Source organism: Topomyia yanbarensis, chromosome 2, assembly GCF_030247195.1.
Source record: "Topomyia yanbarensis strain Yona2022 chromosome 2, ASM3024719v1, whole genome shotgun sequence".
In the NCBI taxonomy this organism is placed as follows: Eukaryota; Metazoa; Arthropoda; class Insecta; order Diptera; family Culicidae; genus Topomyia; species Topomyia yanbarensis.
This window is the reverse complement of record NC_080671.1, coordinates 170,403,286-170,430,500: the sequence shown is the minus strand read 5'-3', so window position 1 is coordinate 170,430,500 and position 27,215 is coordinate 170,403,286. Positions and strand designations below refer to the sequence as shown.

Here is a 27,215-nt window from a genome sequence, read left to right as displayed (position 1 = left end):
GATAAATACTATGAACGATCCTCTCATCATAGTGGATATTCAACTTCACATCCAATAAGTATGTAGGGTGATCGTACCAATTTGTGGTTATACGCATGTTACATCGGACTAAAGACTCAAACGTTTCCATTATTTCTTAGGATCGATGCCATTTAGACTTGTTTTGAGCAATGTCGAATTGAAGCAAAATTAGAATATAAGTTGTAACGGATCCGACTATCTGCAAATATACAAACCAGTTGGAAAGTTTGTTCATCCTTACCCGTTTGTAACTTACATTGAACATCAATCCATGATCGATGCTGAATAATCCACACGCAGTAAAATCCACCTGTTGCTGTAATAGTTGCAACGAGAATATCTTAACCTGAAACAACATTCAAAATACCCACGTTTTGATTACAGCTTTTATCGGTGCCAATTTTGTTGAAATCGACCAAACCAGTCAAGGAAGATACTTACAATTGTTTTGGTTGTAGTGCAATTTGTGTTCATTCCTAGGCCATGTATTAAGGAACCAATGCGTGAGGCCTTTGATTAAAGATATATGTATGATAAGATACAATAGATAAAAAGTTAGAAATCTTTCATTACAATCTAGAAGCTGAATTTAGAATTTTTTTATTGTATAAAAAAGTGTCGAACGAGTTGTGGGAGTACACTATGTAGGTAAAAGAGCCCGGCTGTGAAGTACGGTAAATGATATTAAGTGGGACTATTGAGAAACTGATTCAGATCGGGGGACTATTTGAAAAATATGCAATAAGACATATTATTAAGAAGTGTCATTTACTGCACAATTTAACATATTTCAATCAATCTTCCATGGTTACAGATAACTAGAAATTTTTCTAAAACTCCAAATTTTACGAAACCCAATTTTTTTTCTTGTACATTATGACGTCTTGAGTTAGCTTTATTGAACAACCGTAATCCAATAGCTACTCCGTTATCGACCTGGACTAGCTGAAGTTGCAGCGAAACATCTTTCAATGTGCAGCTCCTGGCAATTCTAAAGTGTTATTGATCAATACCGGTGCTGGCCAGGCCCGAACGTAGATCGCGGAAGGAAAGGAATGTTAGTCCGATACTTGCTTTTACCGGAGGCTGTATATACTACTGCGCACTCCACAAGCATCACGGGAGAAGGATATTTGTTAGAAAGTATAGAAGTTGGATTCTACTTCTTCATTATCGATGCCAGAGAGGTGAGACTCCACTATCTGGACTGTAGATATCGATCCATCAACTCATGGACCAGGGACGAACGGCTTTACTTCCCTTCCGAAGGAAGACGTGACCACAGATTTTTTCACTTCAGAAAAATCTCAACGATCTCGGCTGGGATTGAGCCCAGACCAACTGTAATGAGTGGCGGTCACGCTTACCACTCAACCACCGACGCCATCATGACGACTTACATGACGTCGCACAGTGGGACGGAATAAAAAAAAATCGGACATTGATATTTGCGACGAAACTATTGGTTATGGCACTTAGATGTCTTCGGAAAGGTATCTTTATTTTTTAAGTAGTTTTATATAATGTTGGAAAATTTTGATTTAAGGGGCATATACGCAGATAAAAAAAACTTTGCAAGTCGTTGCCAAAGTTGATTGTCATGTATGGAAAGTTTGTAGACGAAATGATTTTATGAAACATTGTTGAAGTAGCAAAATCGCTATCTGTTAAGCGAAAAAAGTTATTGGGTGAAATTGAAGTACATGTCGGAATATCCCCTTAAAAAGTGTTTATTACTGTAACTTTTTTATTTGAATTTTTTACAGTTTTTCAATGTTCTAGAAAGTTGTAGATGCTTTTAAAACACACCTTTTTGCGGAATGGACCAATTCGCTAGCTCTTCGTTTTTAGGATGCATACCTGTTTTTTTGTTGTTTTGGGATAACTTTAAGGGGTTATGGTTTGTAGAGTAGCTGGTAGTAGCAGCTAAATTTATTTATTTGTTGTTCAGCAAGAAATGCCCTATTGATAGGGGGATTTAAACGGATCCTTGGAATAATGTGGGGTGAAATTGACTAGTTTTTCAATAAATTATTTGTATTTTGAAGCATGAAAAATAAACTATTATGCCAAATAATAAACATTTGAAATATTATAGTCTATTCAATATATTCCAACATTCAAAGTTTTTGTTTTTGTTATTAACATGCTCATAAGCCATCAGTGTCCTGCCAATAATCTTCTTTTTGCTCAACCGGGAGAGCAAAATAACCATATCATTACTGTATCTATCCCTATATATCTACTATATAACTAACCCATTCCGAATTTACGTATATCGGTGAGGTTATAGAGAATTTATCTAAAACGGAAGTCGCCATCTTAATCCTCAAAACGGCTTCGATTTTTGGCGCTAAATCGTATTCAAAGTTGGCAGCAAGCTCTCAGATTTTAATGAAACTTTCTGTACATGAAGACTCTGTCACAAAAAGCCACTTTGCATATTTTATTTTCCCAAAAATAATCTGGACTGTCTTTTTTGTCTTTATTTAGGACCCTTTAACTATTGTCATTCGGGTCCTTCGAGTATTCGGTTTGAAATGTATTTACATGCCATTGAATCTAAATTTTTCCGTAGATATTTGCTTCTTTAAGGAATTGTATCACTTTCTTTGTTCTCTCGTAGTCGTCTGCTAGTGCTTCTCTTATGTTGGGTTCCATTCCAACTTTTCTGCGTTCCTCGTCTAGTCCTGGACATTTTGCGATGATGTGTTTGACCGTTAATATTTCGTTGCAGAAACCACACAGGGGTTTCTCCTTCTTCTCCAATAAGTGTCCATGCGTTAGGACGGTATGTCCTATTCGTAGTCTTGTCATAATCACGCTTTCCTTTCTCGTTCTGCCAATGGTTGCTTCGTACGGTTGTATGCTATTTTTCACTTCTCTGAGTTTGTTGTTCGTTGCAGCGTTCTATTGATTCCATTGACTTGGCCTTTCACAAGTGCTTTGATCTCCTTCATATCAACCCTCTTGTCGAATACATCTTCCTCCTCCAGTGCCTATTTCGCTTCTCGGTCAGCCTGTTCATTTCCAGGGATGCCCTTTTGTCCAGGGACCCAGAAAATTACCACCTCTGTGGTAATTTTCTGGTCTTTTTGGTAGCTTCAATGTATAGCTGATCTATTTCATCCCTCCATCTGCTCTGAACTTTCAGCCTTTTTAGATTTGATATTACGCTTAATGAGTCTGTATATATTAAATAGGCCCCCACTTTATTTTGCTTTGCCGCCCAAGAGAGCGCCTTTTGAACTGCGTAACTTTCTGCGCTGTAAATACTGCATACGTTGTTTAATCTTCTTCTAATCACTGTATCACCACTAATTACACTAAACCCACATCTGTTGTCTTTTTTGGAACCATCGGTATATATTTCACTGTGTACACTGTATTTCAAACTTTTCTTAACGACGAATAACTTTTTTATCTCTGTAGCACTAGCACCACGCTGCGCTGCTGCTAGTAGGCTTGTATCGGTAGGAATTGCTTTCCTCTCTCATAGGGGACTTGTTGGACGAACATACATTACAAGCGGTGGTAGTCTGAAATCTAATACTGCTAATATTCTGCTTTCTCGTTCTCTTGCTGTACATTGTACTGAATGTTCGTTTCCAGCCCAGAGTTCTCCTGAGCTGGGTTCGCTGCTGCCCGCTGAAGATTCTGTGTAGTCGTTATCAGTAATGGTGTTGTTTGTTTGCTCTTTGCTCTACATTGCTGCTTTCCTAGCTGCGTACAAAGCAGTTCTTTGATCGATGAACGTTCTCAAACTAGCAATCCCAGTTTCTGCCTGTAAGCTTGCAATAGGACTTGTATGAAATGCACCGCATATGGCTCTTAATCCTCGATTATGAACTGTTTCCAGTCGTTTTAGTTTACGATCATCAGCTGCTGAACTGATAGGGGCTGCATATAACAGTTTTTCTAGAACTGTTGATCGATATAGCTTTATCAGAGTTGTTCTGTCTCCTCCCATTCTCTGGCTGCCACGCTTCGAATGAATTGAACACTTTGTAGACATACGGCTCGCAGTTCTTCGATGTTCTTACTTCAGCCACTCGTCGAAGATGACACCGAGGCATTTGTGTGTAGTTTTTCTGGTGATGTTTTTACATTTCTTATAAAAGAAATGTATAGAATTCGCTCAAACTTTCAAGATTTTTTCCGAGGCCCGGAGGGCCGAGTCTTATATACCAATCGACTCAGCTCGACGATTTGGGACAATGTCTGTGTGTGTGTGTGTGTGTCTGTGTGTGTGTGTATGTAACGGACAAATTCTCATTCGTGTTTCTCAGCAATGGCTGAACCGATCTTATCCAAACCAATTTTAAATTAAAGAACTAAAAAACAGTATGAACGCTATTAATTTGTTTTTGATTCTGATGTTTAGTTTCCGAGATATGAATGTTTGAATGCGTAAAAATGGCGTTTTTTGCAGTTTTTTTGAATTATCTGCCGAAATTGACAATATAGATTAACAGTTTATATGTTTTTAGACAGCTTTAACGAATACCTTTCGATCAAGCTATAGATTGTTGAAATCGGACTATTATCAAAAGAGATATTTAACATTAAACGCGGACCAAAGATTTTTTATCATTTACCATTTCCAGAAATATGACCAAAACATGTAATCTATTATTAACGCCAAAACGGCTTATTTTAGGTCAATAGTATCTTCGGAGAATTTAATGGAGGCAATATGCTCTTTCTTTTGGTATTGTGCTTTTGCTGATTAATCCCCCTATAAGTGAGATATTTTCACACTTTTTCGTGGAAGTGATTATATCGAAATGATGTCTTCAGCAAATTTGTAGCTCTTACTTTTGCGAGTAACTTTACTGAAGACTTCAAATATTTATTTTGAATACTTTAAAAGTTATGGCTTGTTGTTTGTGGATTACTCTTTGTCGCCTATTTATTTTTCAATATAGTAATAATCCATTGAAATAAGCCAAACATTATTTCGAAACACGAATTTTGTATTTCATTTTTCTATCTACAACCGCTAGAAATAATCACCGAACACTTCCAAGTTGTCTGGAAGGAACTTTATAACTTATCAGTGCAAAAATGTTCATTTGTGCGAACCTTCTGACTGCAATTTTTCTAACTTATAACCATCGGATCGATCTGAAACATATCGGAAAATGAAAAACGAAATAAATAACTCCAAGCAACGGCGTAGCCAAGAGAAGGTTTTGGGGTTTTACACCATACAACCCCACACCTCCCCCACCCAAAAAAAATATTGGATTGAAGTTGAAAATTTATTGATGCAGACTGATTTAATTCAATATTACAATAACAATTATCTGATCCGTAGATTGATAATCTGTTGTTGTAAACATCATGAGGACTTTTGATAAATTGTCGGAATGGGGTCCTGATCTGTAACTGATCTATTGGTCTTGATTTCACAGTTGTCTAATAGCATCAATATCAAATTCCTGCCTGAAAACATCCCAATAGAAAATTCCAGAGTTCTGTAATCAATCATAATCCTCAGATTTATTTTCAAATTGAGCTCGTTTTTGTAGAGATGTACTGTAATAAGGGTCTTTATTTAATAGGAAGCGAAGTTAAAATTGATTTAATTTCTATGAAACATAGAACTGCTCACCAAAAAAATGCATAACTTTCAATATTTGCTAAAAATGTTTTTGCCTTTCTCATTCACTTTAAAATTCGTCAATCTAATCCCGACCTGGAGGGCCGAGTGTCATATGCCAATCGACTGAGTTCATCGAGATCGGAAAATGTCTGTGTGTGTATGCACGTGTGTGTATATGTGTATGTGGAAAAAATGTGACCTCTGTTTCTCAGAGATGGCTGGACCGATTTGCACAAAGTTAGTCTCAAATGAAAGGTACAACCTTCCCATCGGCTGCCATTGAATTTTTTTATTGATTGGACTTCCGGTTCCGGAGTTACGAGTTGAAGAGTGCAATCACACAGCAAATTCCCATATAAACTGAAATGAAAAATTTTCAAAATCAAATTTGTATTTTTGATGCCAAATGACTTTAAAATGCATGAAACATTGAGATGTTTGACAAAAATTGACTTTTTTGGACTTTGGTACATTTTTGCCTTTCTCATATAGAAAGGTTATGCAATCACTCTAAAAATCGTCAATCATACCGGCCCGGAGGGAGTATGCAGTGAGGAGTTGCTACTTTAAAATTAAAACTAGTTTAAAATTTCTTATCAAGTTGAAAATTTTCGGCAGGACCCGGATCTCCCGGATCTTTCTCCTTGATCCGCCGCTGGTTTCAAGCGATGTTTCAGTATCACATGGTATCTCAAGATCGTGGCTGTTGATCCGTTGTACGTATGTGCAAATCGTACTGAACATGTAATATTCATTTCCACCATTGTATTGAACATATCCAGCCATGGAATCGTAGTCTGGACAACTGAGAAAAGCACAATTGCACCACTAGGTGGATTAAAACAGGTTTTTATTTTGGGAATGCGTCGAGTTGAGACGAAAACGTATTATGATTAATAACGAGGATAACATTTTCCGAATGTAGAGAAAAATTTATGAAAAATGACGATTTCCATTCGATTCTAGCAGGTTCTGATCGATTTTGATGAGCATTTGATTTTTGTTGTATGACTAATTATATGTATAGGTCAAATGTTTAAAAACAGTAATTTAAGGTCAAGATAGCATCATTTTGAAACCGCCAATCTCGGAGGTTTAGTATCTTCGATGAGTTTTACAAACGTTAAACAGCGCATCATTTGATAAAATAATTTTGACGGTATATCGTCCAAGAAGTATTTATGGTGAATTTTCTCAGGTTAATATTCATGACTTCAATAAAGTCTCAACAAATTCGCTAAACACACGAACTCTGTTACTATTTTCTGAAAAATTAATTCTGCATAATTTCAAAACTTCAAAAATTGCGGTTGCGGAATTATGCCGTTTGGACAGTATGATCGATTTTCACCAAAACGAATTTCTGGCTACGCCGCTGATTTAAAGTAAGTAGAAACAAAGTCATTCTACACTCGTTCACAAGAAACTTCTTCGAATGCTGAATATCTATTATAATACATTGAAACCCCGATTTTATCAGCCAAATATGAACATATGTTTGATGGGCTCTAGCAGACGAACAAGACTGAATTCGAGTAAATCCTTTCTTGAGCATGTTTTCCTTATCATGAAGATGGAAATATGCAAAAATAAAAAGTTCATCACAATCAGAAATAGTTATCAGACTACATCAAGGGACGGGAAGAATATTTTAACAGCTTCAGTTTATTATAATGAAAAAAATTGCCCGATTTAGTCAATGTCCCCATATTGTCAGCCTAAAATACACCATGAGACTGATAAAAATGGTTTTTTTTGTATGTATTATTCACTGTGTTTCACATTAATAGGTACATTTCATTTTTGGGGATTTTTTATTGCATCGAACTACAACAATTTTTAGGTAGTTTTCAAGGGGTTATTTAATAGACTTCTTCCAAAATTTGGCGAACCTATTCCAATTCGTATACCAATTAATTGGTATACTTAAGGGTTTATATGTTGCAGATAGAGAAAATACTGAAATTTTCAGCTTTTTTCCTACACAATATTACGAAAGCTTATTAAACAATTTCTTAGTTCTCAGTCGCGTGGAAATTTGAGTAAAGTACTTCAAATCGATTCAAAAAAAAAAATTCGATTTTTTTGGCTCAGTACAATATTTAATCCCTTTAGGAAAATTCTTTATTATTTTATTAACAGAGCATTAGCAATAATTCGTTTGTATGTCTATTTTATGGGCCATTTTTTCGATTTCCCATTGATTTGGTTTGAATTTTTCTAGCACTGATGTTGTCCTATGCTGATTTGAGCGATTCTCTGAGTCCTGCCACTATCCCATGTAGTATGTGTTATCAAAAACATCGCGAAGCATCAAGTTCTAAATGTTCTCAAACGATATATTATCCAAAGAGAGTGACAAGAGTTATAAGAAATGTGTCATCACACTGATAGGTGGATTAAAAGCGTTTTTCCATTTAAATTTAGTGTGTTGTTTACCAGAGGTTTCCGAGATTTAGCACCTCTAAAATTTATCGTGGCGCATTTTTCGGCTGATATCGTAAACCCAGTTTTTTCTTCCCAAACTTTGATCCTGTCCATAGCTGCCTGCAGTTGTGCTTCAACTTGTTTTGCATCCTCTCCACTTGCGATCAAGACGACATCGTCTGCGTAGATCAGGCATGTTACATTCGTTGGAAGGAACTTTGTAATGGTGTCGATCGCTATTAGGAAAAGTGTAACACTCAGTACTGACCCTTGACATAAACCAGTTTCCATTTGCTTCTCTGAGGATAGTTTACCATTAACTGATACTTTGAACAATCTTTTTTAGCATCTTGTCTAGGAATCGTTGCATATTTCCCCCTATCCCGAAGTTCGACAGGCGATTCAAAATCAATCTCCTCCAAGTAGTATCGTATGCCTTATGTATGTCCAAGAATACCGCTTGTACACTGTGTTTCCTTTTGAGTGCATCTCGAATTATGTCCTTGAACGTCGCTAGGTGAGCTGTTGTGTGCAAAATTCCCAAGTGGGAAAAATTTTGGACAAGACCAATTTCTTTGTGCATGAGGACACATGCCTTACATGAAGTATGGTTTTTTTTTGTTTTAGTGTTTCGGATTCTCCTCGTCAGTAACTAGCACCATCTGGGTGTCCAGTTAGACTATGTATCTGAACTAGTACCCAAATTAGCACTAGTTAGACACTTAATTCCAAAAAGTCACACGTCTTGCGTGAACACTAAACCACTGGCTTATACCGAGTGATGTCTCGATAGTTAGCACAGAGGTTCTGTTTGCCGACGAGGAATATGAACCGAAACTGTCTTTTGGTATGAGTACCAAACGCCTGGAATTATGCAAAATTCCCAAGTGGGAAAAATTTTGGACAAGACCAATTTCTTTGTGCATGAGGGCATATTATCTGTTGTGGTTTTCCTTTCCTAAAGGCATATTGGTGTTTGTATAGGAGATTTCTCGATTCAATTATGTGAATCAGCCTGTTGTTGATCCTCTCAAAAATTTTACCCAAACAGCTGTTCAAATAGATCGGTCTGTAATTATTCGGGTTAGATCTTGGCCCCTTTCCCTTGTAAATCGGGATCACTACTGATTTCATCCAGTCAGCAGGATAGATGGATTCTGCCCATAGTTGGTTAAACGCTTCCAGCAGTATTTTTTGCAGTCGTGGGGAAGATGGGTTAGTAGCATAGCATAATGTATGTCATCATGTCCGGGAGATGTCCCTCTGAGTCCCTCAAGTGCTTCTCCCAGTTCGTATAACTGGAATTCCAAATTGTGATCTGCATTATCTTCGGGGTTTTCAAGGGGGGGTAGCTTCGCTTTTTGCTTTCTGTGTTTGGAATTCTAAGTTGTACGCGGCGTTGCTGGATGTTTTCTGGAATGCCTTCCCCAGAGCCTCAGCGATTTCTTGGTCATCTGTTGTTATTGTGCCTTCTGCGCTGATTGCACTGACTCGAATGTTTGTTCTTTTCCCTTGGATCTGCCGGTATCTATTCCACATTTCCTTGACTGGGGTCTGCACGTTGAAACTGTTTGCAATCTCACTCCATCCTTCCTTCTTTGATCTGTTCACTGTGTTCCTAGCTAGTATTCTCGCCTTCCTGAACTCATCTAACAGTTGTTCTTTATCGTCTGGGGCTGCAGTTGTCGATCTCAATTTCCTGAGTGCTTTTCTCCGCGACTTGATGGCTGCGCAACTTCCTCGTTCCACCAAGGTACCGATTTTCTTCCAGGCTGACCGTTGGTTTTGGGTATCGCAATTTCAGCAGATTTAAGTATTTGCTGTGAGATATGCTCTATTTGGTTCGTTACATCTGATTTTCTGTTGAAGCTAACAAGCTTGGTACAATTGCCAGTCAGCCTTTTCTATCTTCCACCTAGTTCTGCATTGTTGCGGTTGAAATGAACCCGGGAATGTGATCCACATATGCATGTGGTCACTTCCGTGGGTATACTGTGATACAGACCAGTCTAGATAACCGGCTAGCTCCTCAGAGCAGCAGGATAAATCTATCGCGGAAAAGGATCCTGTTGCATGGTGGATGTGGGTGCTTTCTCCATTATTCAGCACTACTAGCTCACATTTATCAATCACTTCTTCTATTACCTGACCACGAGGACTAACACTATTCGAGCCCCACAAAGGGTGGTGGGCGTTTATGTCTCCGACAATCAGAAGGGGTTTAGGGATCTGTTCTATCAAGTTGATTAGTTCTGTTTCACTTATATCGCGTCTGGGTGGCAAATAAATATTGAAAATGTTGCAATTTGGTGGGGGACCTACCTTTATCACTACTGCTTCGAGTTGGGATGCCACTACTATCTCGTCACTATCAATTCCAGTCTTCACTGCTGTGTTTACACCACCTGCTGCTCTTCTGCCACCAACACGCTGACGATGGTATATCGAATATCCGTTGATTTTTGCTTGATGGTCCGTCGAACACATGCTTTCTTGAAGACATATGACAAGAGGGTTCTTCTCGCTAATGATGATCTCTAGTTCTGCTTTTCCGGTTCTGAGGCCTTGGATATTCAAAGACATCATGGTGTGGTTTATTTCTTCACTCATTTTGTCAGTTCTATGCATAGTTGTAGGATACATTTTTACTCGTCCTCCATTTCCTCTCCTCTGCTCTGCTGTGCAACCTTTCTCGGACGACCACGGCCTCTTTTTGTAATTCTGGTACCAGATTTTGCTCGTAAGCTTAGTTGAGATGTTAGGTTTGGTTCAGAACAGTCGCTGCTAATAATGTCCTCGCAGAATTTTTTTGTTTTCTTCGCCTGTGGGGATGAGTTACTTTCTGCTATTTGTGTAGCTTTCCCCGGTAGGTCCAATACGCTGGATTGTATAGACGTTGTTGCTATGGGTTCGGGTGTTTTTTCTCTCGACTCGTGTGTAGTTTTATCGCAAGTACATTTGCATTTGCAGTTACTGGTATTGACGCTAGCTGCAGTTTTCGCGGCTATATCTGCGTATTTTTCTTGGGGCGGTTCAATTTGCTCTACTAATCTTCTTGCTTCGTAAAAGGGTATGTTTTGATCTATTCTCAATCGGACTATCTTGGTTTCTTTTATCCATACAGGACATTGCGGGCTGATGGACTCGTGTGCGCCCTCACAGTTCACGCATTTTTGGGTTTTCCTACAATCGTCGCCATGGTGCTTGTCTCCACAGTTTGCACAAGTTTTCTCTCGTTTGCAATGCTTTCCGAGGTGTCCAAAGGCGAGGCACTGGAAGCATCTCATCGGACGGGGGTAGTACGGTCTCGTTGCTACCACAATGAACCCTATCTTTATCTCTGGTGGTGGTATTGATATGGACAAGGTTAATATTATTGACGAAGTTTCCACTAGTTCGCCATCTACCTTTTATTAATTCGATCTAGCTTGATAACTTTTTGGGGACGCAATTCTTCCAAAATTTCATTATCCTTCATGTAGAGGAGATCTTTGCATGAGATGACAATTCGGCTGAAGTTCAGCGTATTGTGTTCAGTGACCGATACATTTATTTCTTCCGTAAGCTTGTTTACCAGTCTTAGTTTGCACCAATATTTTGCCGTCCCTAATACGTTTGATACTGGCAACGTCTCCACAACAATTCTTGATGGCTTTATCAATCAGAAAAGGGGAAAGCTTTTCCAATGTTTGTCCTTGGTCCGTACGCTCAACTACGAGGTACCGTCCGTCTTTGCACTGAGGAAGTAACCCTAGTGCCGGGAAGCTTCTCCCGTTGAACATCGGGCCGCCGCTACTGCCGCCGCCGTGGGGCGACATTTTCTACCTAAAACACTCGCTTGTTGTTATTTAGTATCCATTTTTACTGGGAATATATCTTTCCGCGTGTATTAGTATGTTTCTCTTGCACTGTTATCAATCGGTATTAAACAATCTGTTCTTCGCGAAAAACTAACAATTCGACCGATACTTTTACTATATTCCACTTTCCCGGTGTAATTTCAGATCAAACTAATCTGACACTGTTTGCACTGCTATTTTGCCAGGTTTACTACCGAAAAACGGTAATTTTATACGGAGCTAATTGCGCGCGATAATTGATAACAATAACCCGAACACTCGAATGGGACTGTCATTTGAAAAGCGTCAAACTTTTTTTGACATTAAAAATGTCTTACTCCACTATCTGGGGCTAGGTGTCATTCTAAAATCTAAACTATCTCCCATGTAACGAAACTATGTAAGGTTTGCACGCTTATAACTCCGATATTACTAGATGGATTTTAATCATTCATACACCAACCGATTCAGAAACACCTAACTTAAATATTGGTAATAATTTAATATCTCCCCAATAAAAGTAGACTTTTGGAAATTGGTAAAATTAAAAAGTTCACGAAAAACGGGAAAAATACCATTCGTGAGGCAGATTTCTCAGACACAGCCGTCAAAAGAGGGCAGCTTAGTTGCTCAATGAAACACGAAAAGTCATAAATAGAAGCAACGCATGTCCGTTTAAATCAGTTGTTGCTCTTATCAGCGATGTCAGATCTACGGAAATCTCCGTAGATCTACGGATTTGGAGGTTTTCTACGGATCTACGGATCCGTAGATAAAATCTACGGAAATTAAATTTTTTCTGCGGAAATCTACGGATTTATCTCAGTGTATTTTTGAAGAAGGTTGCCAATAATCGACAGTTATTTTTTCTATTGGAAAATCATCTTAACAAAATGGAGAATCCGCAAAAACCACGTTGTGCGATAATAAATACCAGCGATCGAAAATTCAACTCGAGAATATACCCTGCTTTTGGCTTCCAAAAGTTATAGTAAAAGTCGTATTGAATAGAATTTAATTTATTGTCTCATCTGCAAATGATAAATTGTTTATTTCATAGAATTCAAGCAACGTTTTCTCCTCTCTGTTGATGAATCGATATCTTAGATCCTGTTTAAACTGTTATAACTGTTTTAATTCGTATATTTGATTCGTGCACGTAGCCTGACAGCTGATTTGTCGATTGATTGGCACTGGTTCAGGTAAAAGCGAAAAGGACACTGAGTATCGTGACAGTTGTCTTTGATAGTTGGAAATATTGGTTGACCAACCTCGGCGCGGCCCGATGTAAATATGAATATCTGTACCACTTTTTAAGACGAAATGCTATTAAGAAGCACAACTGGAAATCCCGAATGGCAAAACGCGATCCAAAATCAGCTGGGTATTTCTCCGATGTCATTGATGTCAGGACCTTCTGAGAAACGAACGTCGCCTCTGACCATGTTCTGGTGGTGTGAGGGATTTGTGCTTGACCAAACTAGAAGGCGAATGCTTACAGCGGTTATACGTCAAAAAGGAGCGATATGGTCGTTCACATCGTACGAATGAGGGTACAACAAAAATGAGGAAAACTTTGCCATGAATGACACGTGAAAGCGATCAACAACACGAGAAGGAAAACTTTTATTACTAAAGCAATTAGAGTTATCTAAATCTGTCCAGCAACCAACGTCACGTTAAAAGGGAATATGTGTATTGCCAGATATTACATTAATCTCATTCAGCTTCAACATGTTCGAAATTTGGCTCTGGTGTGCATAGCTCGTACCTCACTAGATCAATTTATCTACAGTAACAGCATGACACATCTTTGTGAACAGGATTAAGTTAAGATTAAGGTCCCCGTCTACAAGGAGGGTGGTGCGATCGACGGAAGACTACATGATTTGTCTCCTGGTAACCTGATGGCGTTATCCGTAGATTCATGTCGCAAGACGACGTAATTTGTCGCCGATAAAGACGTGTTCAGGAATTTGTTCCCCATTTCCTACGCTGTCTGGGTTGTGAGAATGCGGATAGAACACTCCATTCCTTTCTTCGTGACCCTGGAAAATGTAACCAACTGGCACACATGGTCGGTGTTAAGTCAGACCGGACTAAGTGACAAAATATTGATTTCGAGAAAAACGAGCTTAAAGTTTGAATCGTAGGATCCTTTACATTATAATTGAAAATTAATTTTTGTCATAATTCTTGATTATTGTTACATATTCCAAATCTGGGAAAAGTCGAATGTAGCTGACGAAATTTCCTATCCAGTGACATCATTATCTCATTTTTTTATGTTTGCGACTTAGTCCGGTCTGACTTAACACCGACCATATAACCAACAAACTGTTACGTTTCAATTCTACGAACAACTATGGAAAACAGTGCTATAAAATCTCTCTTTTGTTGCCCATTTCTGATGCATTAACAGCAACCAGGATTCAGTTTCAACACCTTATTCATTCTTTAATCTGCATCTTGACTGAAGTTTAAAGCAGAGTCTAAAGCCTTCAGCTCGGAGGCAATATTAATGCATTCACCCACCAAAACATTCATATGTTATATATGAGCTCTGTGGAATTAAACGCAGAAGGTAGCATCTGTTTCATTTTCGAGAAAAAGTGAATTGTGTAATCTATGAAGTTGAATTTGAAGCGAAAATAACTGAATGAACGCGCTGCCTCAAACGAACTAAGGACGAGGCAAACAACTGCAATATTCCCTCCAGCGCGGCTGGCATACATTGAATTTTGCCATAACCAAAAAAAATCTCGACTTCAACGCCGAAAGCTGAAACGCAAGCAGTGGTCCAACCAGCAACAACAGCTAAACCAGAATCTTATATTGAATCATCAACGATTACATCCAGTACTTTTATAGCAACAAATAGCACCGCCAAACAAGATGCAAATGGTAGATAAAGATTCATCAAATTGCATCATGAAAAAAAACGCTGCACAAAACAACACATCGGGATGTTTTCTCTTGAAAATGTGGGAAGAAGTAGTTTAGAAAGTATTTGTTACATTGTGTTTTTATCGCTGTCAGAACGACGCTGAATCTCTCTGGATAAAGACTCGTCACGTCAATCGTTTGTTTACCATTTATCTGTCAGTGTCATTCCAATCGAGCACGAAACCTGTCAGTGTCATGCCAATCGAGCAGAAGACTTGTCAAATGTTGCAATCTGACTAATGAATTTTGGAATCTATTGTGATAGTGAGTTAAAGTATTTGGAATAAATTTCTGAACCGAATCCCTAAGGCAAGATAAAACATATAACTTTTATCATTACGGTGCCTACTAAAAGCTGCTTTAACCATTGCAGCTATCCGTTATGTTGTAATTTTCTGGTAAACCACAGAACCGAACCCATTCCGCATGAATGTTGTAGTTTACCGGAAAGCGAAAAAAAGCCAATATTTTTAAATTATCGACGTTGAAACTTTGCGGTAACTGTAGTATATGAGTCAACTAAAGCTAACGCTGTGACAGTGGTGCTAGTTTGCAGAAAACCATTTTATTTAGTTGGGATAAGATGGCGAGGCTTTATTCAGTAATTCAGCGTCTTTAGCTGTCAGTTTGTCGAAAATTGGAACGAAAAGCAACGTCGCGAATTCATTTTGCGACACTCATCGGGACATCGGAAAACAATTGGGAATCGTGCAATCAACCGTGAGTCGTATGATTAAAATATACTACTAAACTGTGAGCATCGAATGGAAGGAGAAATGCAGGCAGAATGGATGTTCTATTAGTGGTCAGGATCACAAGCGTGTAGTGAAAGAGTTTAAGCGTAATCCAATGCTTCGGTCAGGGGTGTGCCTAAAAAGTTGAATCTGTCCAAGTCTTTGGTTCAGAGAGCCAAAGGCCGGGAGGAACAAAGTACAAAGTGCAGAAGGCTCCAAATCGCGACGAACGGAAAAATATGGTGGGAAAGTCATGGACGTGAAAACTGTACACCCAGATGCTGACGAAGCCTCATTATCTCATCATGGATAATAAGACTTGCGTCAAGGCGGACATTCTGTAGCTTCTGGGGCAACTATTCTTCACCACCCAGCACAAATTTGATGTTCCGGAGGAAGTAAGGAAGCAGAAACTTTCAAAGTTTGCCAATAAATACATGATTTGTCAATCGATTTGCTTTTGTGGCAAACGGAGTAAGCCTTTCCTGACTACCGAGACTGTAAGCAGGGAGATCTATCTCGAGGAGTGTATTCAGAAGCCACTGTTTCCTCTGTTGAAATAACCCGAGGGTCATAGGATCTTCTGGCCGGATCTAGCTTCGAGCCACTATTCAAAAGTTGTCCTGGAATGGTAGGAAGCCTACGGGGCGAAAGTTCGTACCCAAGGAAATGAACCGGAACTAAGGTACATCGAAAAATTCAGCAGGCACTACGGAAGCATCCCAAGGAGGTCAAATCTGAGGAAGACATGAAGAAAAAATGGGTTTCCGTACAGGATAAGCTGGAGCTAGATGTTGTACAGAAACTAATGAGGGGAGCTAAGCGTAATGTGCGAGCGTAAGGTTGTGGTGTTGTAGTTGAATAAAATAAATATGCCAAAAACTTACTAATGGGTTATATTGCATTGTCTGAAAGTTTGAAAAGAATCGGACAAACTTGGTAATTTTTTACAGCGTTTTTCCGTGGTTCAATTTGATGTGGGACATTTCGGAAGGTTTCACGACCGTAGTCAGCAAATCGAAGAAGTATACAAAGCCAACTGACCGTTAAATTCAAGGCAACTGCTGCGTTGTTAGCATGGACGAAGTGACGACCAAAGAAGCAGACTGAATGACCGTCAGGCATTGCTACAAATACCCCCCACAAAAAAGCTCCACGCGCAATAGTTAATTGCGCGACGGAAATACTACTAGCCTATTGAAAAAATCTTTATCTTTATTTGTTGTAAATATATAAAAGGCAATGGCTCCGCATTGAATAGCGTCATATAAACGAACAATATAACAAAAATTTGGGATAGCACAATCACCAATAAGTATTAAGAATAAGTGACCAGATGGCAATAACAGAATCCCGTTCGAACATCTAAAAATCGGGAGTGACAAGCAGGACGAAGCAATCCACTGCATGATCCTCAATATCGCATAACAATCCTCAATATCGCCTATGAACACCCTGTTCTGTTTAAAAGACTGCGCCCCGTGGCTGAATCGGGTGACGGTGAATACCAAAACAGACGATTTACGACGGACCAGACGTTTACTCTGCGATATATCTTAGACAAATTTCGAAAATACGACAAGCTGACTCACCATCCGATTGTGAATTTCCAGGCAGCGTACGATTAAGTGAAACGAAACGAAAAGGGCAGATAACGATGGTTAAAAAAGAATAACCAGAGAGATATCTCACGTTAAATCGGTTGAAACCAAGCGATGGGATTTCAAATATTTGTTGTTCCATATAACGCTCAAAGGTGCGATACAAATTTGTTGTGCAAAGGAACGAAACTAATATCACGATATCTCACAATTACTGACATAAAAAATATTTTGAAAACTTGTATTCTTACTGTAGAACTAACAAGAATGGTTCCTGAACGAACAACATGAGCGACGTTAGAACCCTCGACTAGACTGAACAATTCTATAGATATTGTCATATAAAATTTGAAGCTTTACAAGGACAATATGGACTAAAAAATACTTTTCATCCATTGTGTGATATAATTTTAAGAAATTTTTCAGCATTGCTAATTTTTAGGTTACAAATAGGCCTTAACAGTGCGTCTTGAATAAGTCGGTTGGATTGCTATTTTAAAATGCTTTTTACTGCTGTTGTGTATTGAAAATGCTGCCTACTAGTAAGAAGCATTTGTAGAGTATTAAATATCAATTCATTAATGAATATAACTTTAACTTGGAATTGAGTTTGGGCACACAATCCCTAAATGGGGTGAAAAACACTATTGAGTTCTGCAAGATGACGACACGAATGAACTCTTGCTGAATGAAGTTCACGTTTGACAATTATCGGTGGTTTGGTTACTTTGTCAGTTGCGTGAGTTCGAGTGCAACGGGTGCTCATCTGTCACATTCGAACTCACGTAACTCCTATGTAAACAAACCACCGAGAATTGTGAAACGAAGTTCATCATTTTGTGGGGTTATGCCGGTTGGTGTAAAACCTAATTTGGAATACTTTTGTTTCTTTGCAGAGCAAATCTACAGATTTAATATCGCGAGAATCTGGCATCGCTGGCTCTTATCCCACACGAGCAACGTCGTCTCCGGGCGATGCAATAAGCGCTATCGATTTTCGGTAACGTTGGCATTTGCACACACTCGCACCTAAGTGACTAAACCATATACGGTTAGTTTATAAATAGAGGTGACGCGTACCCGTTTGAATCAGTTTTTGTTCTTATGTCGAACGGGTAAGATCATGGCTGCAGTGTCTGGGCACTACAATAAGCGGTAGACGCTATGCATTTTCGGCAGCGGTGGCCGTGTGCGGATTTGTCGGGTACCAGCATGGTGTCACAGAATGATTTTCAAAGTGGGTGGGCGGGGTGGTTTGGATTTAATTCAATACGGTGTGTGCTGCTTAAGAGTGTTGCGTTTGAAAAAAAATATATTTTTATGCATACGTGTGCGTTGTAACTTGTTAATCCATGTTTACGGCGCTTTGTAGCTGCGTAGGGTAAAGAGCCTTTTGGTTTTCATGTTTCATATTTCGGTTATATGTTTTTTATCAGTAAGGCATCTGACAACGTGCTTCTGTAGTTATTGCACTGTTCAGCAGCGTAGTATTATATATAGGAGAGTACACTCAGGTTTTTTACGCGGATTTTGAAATTTACGCGGTTTTCATTAACGCGTTTTTTTTTAAATTTATGCGGTTTTCATTTACACGGCCTGTATCCCCTGCGTGAAAAATCTGAGTGTAATTGCATCGGAAACAATCACATTCCTAGCAGAACTTTTTGTTTTCTAATTTCAAACACTTTTGTTTCGTACTGCACACAACGGAAAATTTTAAAACAGAACTTACCGTCCCAGCAGCAGTTGAAGCGGGTGTTCTTTTTCGATTCAAATTCAAGCCATGTCTTAAGCGTTACTGGACTTAAAATTGTTTTCCCAGTTTAACCAGTCAGAATATCTGCCCTACCCTATGTATTTAAAACACAGTTCTAATTGCGTTTTAAGGTATACAACAAATACGGTTGCGTATACTAATTTAAATTTTAAAATAAATCTGTTTTAAATTTTGAAACAAACCGCTGTACTGAAGATATAATTATGTCAGTCCTATTACCACATAAAACACCTATATAACATAAAACGCTGCAGAATTGGTTTAATAATACAATGTTTACACTACAGAGTTATAACACGTTTTAATAATTAGCAACAAGAAAAATGTCACCAAGATAGCATAAAAACCCGTTTTAACTGGTAGTGCGAACGTTGCATAACAATGTAATTTATCAAATAATTTCATTTTTCCACCACTAATCGATCAAGAAATACTTAAACTTAAGATTGTTTACTTAAGTTCATTAGTACATTATTGAAAATTTAAATGGAAAATGAAATTTCATATTTTCTGGAGAATCTGTATATTTCCGTTGGCGGGCGTGGGTTTCCTCATCACAGCTTTCAATATGGAACTTTTCCTTTGAATATATTTTCTGGACAGACCAGCCTATTTTTACTAGATGGATCAGCCAAATAATGCCAATCACCTAGTAAGATACTTGATTAATTAATAGATTACCGTTAAAAGACCTTCAATAAATTATCTTTTAATGGGGAGGGTATATAGCAAATTGTAACATACGAAAACAGGCGAGTGAACAAGAACGTGTGTCGATATGTGTGATAGATAAAATTCATTTGCACGCTCTTGAAAAAAGCTATATTTTTAATGTCCCCGTGGTCGTGTCCTGTACACAACCCTTTAATTTTTATCAATTTTTTCAAATAGCTATAGTCCAAAAATGACAAATCCTTCAAAAAATATAGTAGGAGTGGTTTTCATAAAATTTGTCAAATTTTTGAATAAAAATATTGAAAAAATTCTTTATCGACTTCCGAGTTCAGAGTTCAGATACCAGAGCCCAGAGTCCCAAACCTAGACTTCAGAGCCCAAAGACCAGAAACCAGAATCTAGAGTTCTTATCCCAAAATACTGAGTCCAGATTTCTCAGCACATAATCCAAAGCCTGGAGCCCCCAACCCAAAATAGTGAGGCCAGCGTTTAGAGTCCAGATTCCAGAGCTCAGAGTCCAGAATCCTGAGTTCAGATTCGATAATCCAGAGTTTAGATTCCATAGCCCAGCCACCAGAACTCAAGGTCCCGAGGAGAGAGACCAGAGTCAGAGACCACAGTCTACAGTCCAGAGTCCATAGCACACAATCTCAAGGCGAGAGCTCAGCATCCAGAGTTAAGAATGCAGAGTCCATAGTTCAGAGTACAGAGAACAAAGTCGAGAATCCTGGGTCCAGAGCACAGAGTCCTTAACCTAAATTATTGTGGCCAAAGCCCAGAGCTCTGAGACCAGAATCCAGAGTCCGAAGTACTCAAGGCAAGAGTTCAGACTCCAGAGCACAGAGCCCAGAACCCAGATACCAGAATCCAGAGTCCATAACACAGAATCTCCAGGCGAGAGTCCAGAACCCAGCGTGAAGGGTGCAGCGTCCAGAGTTCAAAGTCCATAATCTAGACCTCAGAGTCCTGGAACGAGAATCCTGAGACCAGAGTTCAGAGTCCAGAGAGCAGAGTCCTCAACCCAAAATACTGAGCCCTGTGTCGCGAGTTCAGAGCCCAGAGTCCAGAGCACAGAGCACAGATACAAGGATCCAGAGTCCCGAGACCAGAGACAACAGTCCTCAACTCAAAATACTGAGCCCAGTGTTCCGAGCTCAGAGCCCAGAGTCCAGAGCACAGAGCCCAGAAACCAGAATCCAGAGTCCAGTGTCCCGAGAAAAGAGCCAACAGTCCAGAATCTAGAGACCCGAGTGCAGAGCCTAAAGTTCAGAGTCCAGAGTCTAGAGTTCAGATTCCAGAGTGAAGAATCAATACCCAGATACCAGAGCTCATGGTTTAAAGTCCAGAGTGCATAGCACAGAAATTCGAGGCCAGCGCCAAGAGTTCATCATCCAGCGATGAGAGTAAAGAATCCAGAATCTAAAATCCCGATTGCAGATTCCACTGTTCAGAGTCCAGACTTCAGAGTCTAGAGTCTAGAGGTTGGAGTCCAGAATCAAGACCTCAGAGACCATAGTTCAGAGTCCAGAGTCCAGAACACAGAATATCGAGGCCAGAACCATGTATCCTGAATCCAGCGTGAAGAGTGCAGAGTCACAGTCTAGAGTCTAGACTGACTGGGTATATTACTGTTATTTGGTAAAATGAGTATAGATGCAGGTAAGGAGCAGGTAACCAGGGTAATATTCCAAACGAATACCAAATTCGTTAGTGATACTTTTTGCATCTATCAGGCAACTAGAAATGGGTAAATTGGATTCTGAGATGATTATGACTTTCATTGGTTTAGTTTTCGATAAAAATACACTGAAAAAAGGAAAAGTTTTTTTTCAAGTAACTTTTTTTTCTTCAAAGTGCCCAACTTGAATTTTTGACGGTAGGTAGGAAACATAATTATTTATTTTGAAACGAAATTTCATCCAAATCAAAGAAAGGTTTTTTTTAAAAAAATCGACTTTGAATATTTAAAATCGATTTTTTTCAGTCTAGGAGTCGATGAAAATTTTGTTCGATATTTTTATTCGAAAATTTGACTAATTTTGTGAAAACACTCCTAAAACTTTTTTTTGTAGGATTTGTCATTTTTAGACTACAGCCATTTTAAAAAAAAAATAGAAAACAAGTTTAACCCTTTTCAAAAGACAGTTTCAATAAACTCTGAACGGATGCTACCAACATTTGTTCGTGTTGGCATGAACAATGTTCTAGAGAATTTGTCTAAGAGGAAAGTCGCCATCGTGGATTTCAAAATGACTTTAGGTATAGATTTTCATCATACACTCGTCAACCTCATTCCGAAAATATCCAACCTTTATTAGTGATGGTTAGCTAAGAATATATTAAATTGTATACAACTTCATACTGTACTGTACGTTATTTCAACTTTAGTTCGTGAAAAAGTTACGTAAAATAAATATTACGTAAAAAAGAGTTCGTAACTCCATTTTAGTGTTTATGAAATCGGTTATCATCCGGAATCTAACACGAAATGATGTGATGCGACCGAACCGTAAGTTTATCATCATATTTTAGCATAAATTGTATCAATTTCAACGGTTCACACGCACAGTTGGAACAACGAATGCAGGTCATCCTCTGCTGTCGACCGGAATATGCAGAGCAAGCTCGGGCAAACATGTCATCCCGACACTTTTAGGGCCTATTTCTGTGGAAAATTGCTGGTCGCAGGAGTAGGAAGGATGAGTGAACACTGGAATGCCTCTTGATGCGAACTGGATCTATTCAACCGTACGGGGATACGGGAGTACCAACCCACTCTAAGTCCCCGGAACAGTCCGGGTGATGTTTTTACGATTAGACAGCTGGAACATACATACCTCGTTTTTTGCCGAATTACAAATGTTGCAGATTCGAAATATACGAAAGATGCAAACAGCGGCCCAGAACAGGGTGCTCAGCACTTCCCAGCAGCGTTCAATTAATGCCTCGTACGATGCCGGCCGTTGTAGTAGAATCCTGTGGGAATGTGTATGTTTGTGATGTGGGTTGGAAAATTTGATGTTTATTTTCGTATTGCTGGGTATGACATGTGAACTCGTGCGTGTGGGTAGTGCAACGCAAAAAAGGACCATTCTTTGGGGTGATCCAAAGTATGCAATTTCCGCAGCACATCCCGGAATTTGCAGTTAATTTATATTTACGGATTCAATACTCCTTAATCAGGATCCTGTCGGAAGTATCGGAAATTATGCTATGTAGATACTAGTGGGTAAGCAGCAAAATGCTTGGATGGAAGAAGGAAATTATTTTAAATTTGACGAAAAGCAAAAAAAACTTGCGGGATTGAGAAAATTTAGGCTTCAAAATATAATTTAGCTGATAAGATCACTTGAAACCATCAAACAATAACAATAAACAAAACAACAAAAATTGACATACGAAATTAACACATACGAATTAACTAACATAGATCTACACAAAATAAAGCCCAAAGAGTGGGAGGATCGAATCCTGTCACAGTTTTTTTTCACATAATTGCTTCCAATTAACTCTTTCGGTCTGTTTTCGATTGGATGCTACGAAAATTTAAAATTTTGTTTAACTGTGCACATGCCAACAAAAAGATCGTAAGGATTTGGACTTTCTGAGAAAAAACACTGAACTGGAGTTGGTGAATGATAATCGAGTGATTGGTGCTATTTAGGGTTGCCAGCTCCAGTGAGGCTTTCACCTAGAGATTTTTACTAACCTGGGATAACTTTTCATAAAAAACAAGTATACGTTGAAACCAGACCTACCTGCTGAGTTTAAATGCAACAAGAATAAACTCTACCATTCTTTTTGTAACTAGTCGAGGTATCAATAACTTTATTTTGGCAAAGCATAATCCACACCACTGTTCTGAACTTTTCTCATTAGACTCAAATCCGCGTTTGAAAACCGTTTTGTCGATTTAGATAAGTGTGGAATTTTACTTCCCTGGCTAACGACAAAAATTCAAAAACACCAGTCATTCTCGCTGTGGAGGTTTGCCGTCCGCCCCAGTTAAAGGCGAGTAGAACTAGAGTAGACAACGTTTTTGAAGCACACTGCGGCTCAAACCAGTCGGTTACGCCATCGCCATCACAGTCGATCGGGAGGATCCAGAAAAGGAGCAAAGCTTTTCTCCCTAGCCAACAATTAGGGAACGCTGCAGGAGCAGCCAACTTTAACTCCGGAAGACTACTTTTGAAACAAACAAATTCCGTTAAAATTTTTCATCGTCTCCCTAGACCCAAAGAAATTAAAGTAAAACCCAGACGGCTGAAGATCGTCTCCAAAAACCGGAGTTCCCCGATCAAACCCGGAGGAGTGGCAACCCTACTGCTGTTGATTTTGACTAGCCTAAAGGGCGAGCATTAAATTATTGCTACACTAAACAACTGACTATAACCTTTGTCTAACTGCACAGATTATAACTAAGTTTTCCACTTTCTCTTTGAAGTGTATTGTTTCTCTATCCTGTGAACTTAGAAGTAGTGTATTTTGTTTTGGTCAAAATGAAAGAGAGTTAGTTTGCTAACATGGAAAATCCGGAGTTGTATATTACGGATTTTCAGCATTGTTCCAACAGTGAAAAATGAACAAAATCAGTAATTTGAAAGCCTGGAGTAACAATGAAAGGAAATTTTGCAAGAAATTCCAACAATGCAATACTTGATATTGGAAAAAAAATTGGTGGAAATATTGACCAAACAGAGTTGTGCACAAAACTAGACATACGGCAAAGTTAATTTTTAACAAATACCGGAATTGATCTGTTAACGATCGTGTCAACTTGAAAATATTCTCTTCGAATCATTTTATTTGACAGCAATCTGCCACTGCGGAAAGCGAAGTAAAAATTTCGCCACAAAGTTCTCCACAAACGGTGAAAGGTAAACAAAAAGAAATGTACACGGAAACGTTGGTTTATAATTTTTTTTTCGTACAGCACAATCAAATATCATGTGTAATATGTAATTCCAGCTTTGTAACCGATTGTTTAGACGTCCAAGAAAAAGTTCTGTAGTATTTTTCATTATTTCTGGAATTCATTGCAGGAAGTTGGTCACTTTGAGTACTGTGATTGCGAACAAATTGAAGAATCAAATTTGAAACTAAAAGCCACTTATTTCCATAGAAGCACATAATTTTGAAAATACGAATGGTTTCTCTCCTGGGAACTCTTACGTATAATGTTCTTCTATTTATGTCAAGCCTTACCAGCTATCAAAGTGGTTCTAAATACTGGTCGCAGTGTTTGGTCTTCTACAAAAAAATGTCAAGTCCTAATTTGTTGCCTTATTTAACACTCCTTAGAATTATTATTAAAACACATAATGGATAAATGGACTTAAAATTAAATGTATAGCTTTTTTCAGTGCGTTCTTTGTAAATTTTTTTATATACTAGTAATTGTACTTCACATTTTTTTAACAAAAGAGGGAAAAATACTTTTGTGGATTCGGAAGAGGCTTTCTCAATTTAACATGATTACACTGTAGCAAAAAAAAAACAAACCGTTAATGAACTTTTCAAGTAGCCTAAGATAATTAGTAGGTTTAGTCGAATGCAACCCAAAACCACGTTTAATATGCCCTGAAAAACTTGACCCAAAAAACCTTTTTCGTGGAATTCGGCACAAAAAAATTATTCTTTTGGAAAAATGTGGAACCATTTACATATTTTTATGAAAAAATCACAAAAAATGCAAAGGAGAATGTACTAGCATACCGTTGGAAAAGGTCAATTTTGCTGCTTCTTAATTTAAAAAAATCGAGCATGGCTTCACTTGGTTCATGGAGTGGCTCGACATATGAGCTTTGATTTTACTTACGACTCTTCTCTTATTTCTTATCTTCATCTATTACTTCACCATTTAACTCTCGTCCCGGTGAGCCATTGAACTGCTGATTCCAAGTGCCCTTTAGCTCCTGTTTTCATAAGTCAGTCAGCACCCCACCTCGTCACAATTTACTTGGATAGTCCCCGACGATGAAATAACGTTACTTTGACTGGTAGTTCCCCGACGAATAAATTTCTCCCCATACCCTCTTCCTTGAGCCATTTAGCTCCAAGCTTTATCCAGATCTACTCGGATATTATCCGGCGGGGAACTACCCTACTCCAGCTAAGAGTTTCCTGGCGGCAGAATTGCTTTCCGTAGCGATGCCTGTTTCGTGAGCCAATTAGCTCCCACTTTTATCACTACATAATCGGATAGTTCACGGTGGTGAATCTACCATACCGTTAGATTTCTCACGATTCCATGAGCCATTTGAATCCCCGCTATGTATGTAAGTGTGTTGTGTGTGTATATCTGTATGTCTGTATGTGGCAAATAATGTCACCTCTCACAAACAACCTTACCATCGGAAGCTATTGATTTTTTTTATTTATCGGACTTCCGGTTCCGGAGTTACGGGTTGAAGAGTGCGGTCACAAAGGAAATTCCCAATAAACTGGTCTCCCCATGATGTCCAAATGATACATTATATTATAATTTGTATAACATTACTTAAATATGTGAGTCTAGATCACTAATAACCAATAGAAGTAGCTTTGATCACGTTGGCCAGTTGTGACGGTTCTTGAAGCCCCGAAAAACTTTCTAACTTCAAAGTTCATGTCACACTTGTTTCTCAGTTAACATTAGAACGTTGCACTGGGGTACAAATGTGAAGACGATAATTCGGTATTTATCGACCCTAACCACAATTCAATTTAGAGTTCCTAGTAGGAGTAGGAAAAGGTGGTATAGCAAGTTTGCTTATAGACTTCGTGGAAGCAGGTGTCAAAGTTTGCACCCCAGTATACGGTTGCGGTTAGTGTTTCGTCAGGTTTCGTGCTGTCAGTGGAAATGTGATTCGTGGCAATACCAGTTTAAACACTGGTTGTTTCACTATGTAAGTAACAATTAGTATTATATAATCGTTTTTAATCATTTATTCCATTAATTTAATTTGATTTTGAAGTAGAAAAAAATCATTCTCATTTTTGATGATTTCTATTGTTTTATTATTTATTTTTTATAGTTTTTCAAGACAATGGCTCGCAAGTATAATTTGCGCACAGTAACTGTTGTAACAGTAACGTTGTGTGCTACCAATGTATTACTGGTCATTAATATTTTTTTGATTTGAATTCCCCCCCACCCCCCCCCATTTCGTGGTATTTTCCAAATCTCGATTTTTAAACTTTCACTCTTCCAGATAATTGCACTTTTTCAAAAAAATAGCGAATTTCTTTTTTAGAAAAACTTTTTGCTGATAATTTCTCCATCATGAAACTACATTCAAAATGTTTCCTTTCTCTTTATATTTTTGTTGACAAAATATAAAAAAATTAGAAAAAATGGTTTTTTTTGTAATTTAAATTTTTATCATAAACTTTTGTTTTTGCGAAAACAACATTTTTTTCAGTGTATATTTTTTCGTGCAGAAATATTCATTACCTGTAACTCGTTCTCAGATAGTTTTACTGTATAAAATTGTGTAATCGAATAAAAAAAATTGAAATTATTGCACGTGGAAACGTTTACGCCCTTTTAAAAAATTACGCTTGAGTCAAAATAATCTTATTGACTGTGAAAATGTTTAGTCTTCC

At 38.3% G+C, this 27,215-nt stretch overlaps 1 protein-coding gene across 1 annotated transcript in view; it reads right to left on the bottom strand.

The window, feature by feature from the left end:
• Positions 1-27,215, bottom strand: part of LOC131679890 (putative gustatory receptor 28b) — a 63,070-nt gene continuing 35,855 nt past the window's right edge. The window contains exons 5-8 of the mRNA XM_058960641.1: positions 22,466-22,604; positions 463-531; positions 278-367; positions 1-220 (exon numbers count right to left, since the gene is read on the bottom strand). Of these exons, the coding sequence (XP_058816624.1) occupies positions 137-220; positions 278-367; positions 463-531; positions 22,466-22,604 (382 nt within the window). The 3' untranslated portion in view covers positions 1-136. The remainder of the gene's footprint in view (positions 221-277; positions 368-462; positions 532-22,465; positions 22,605-27,215) is intronic.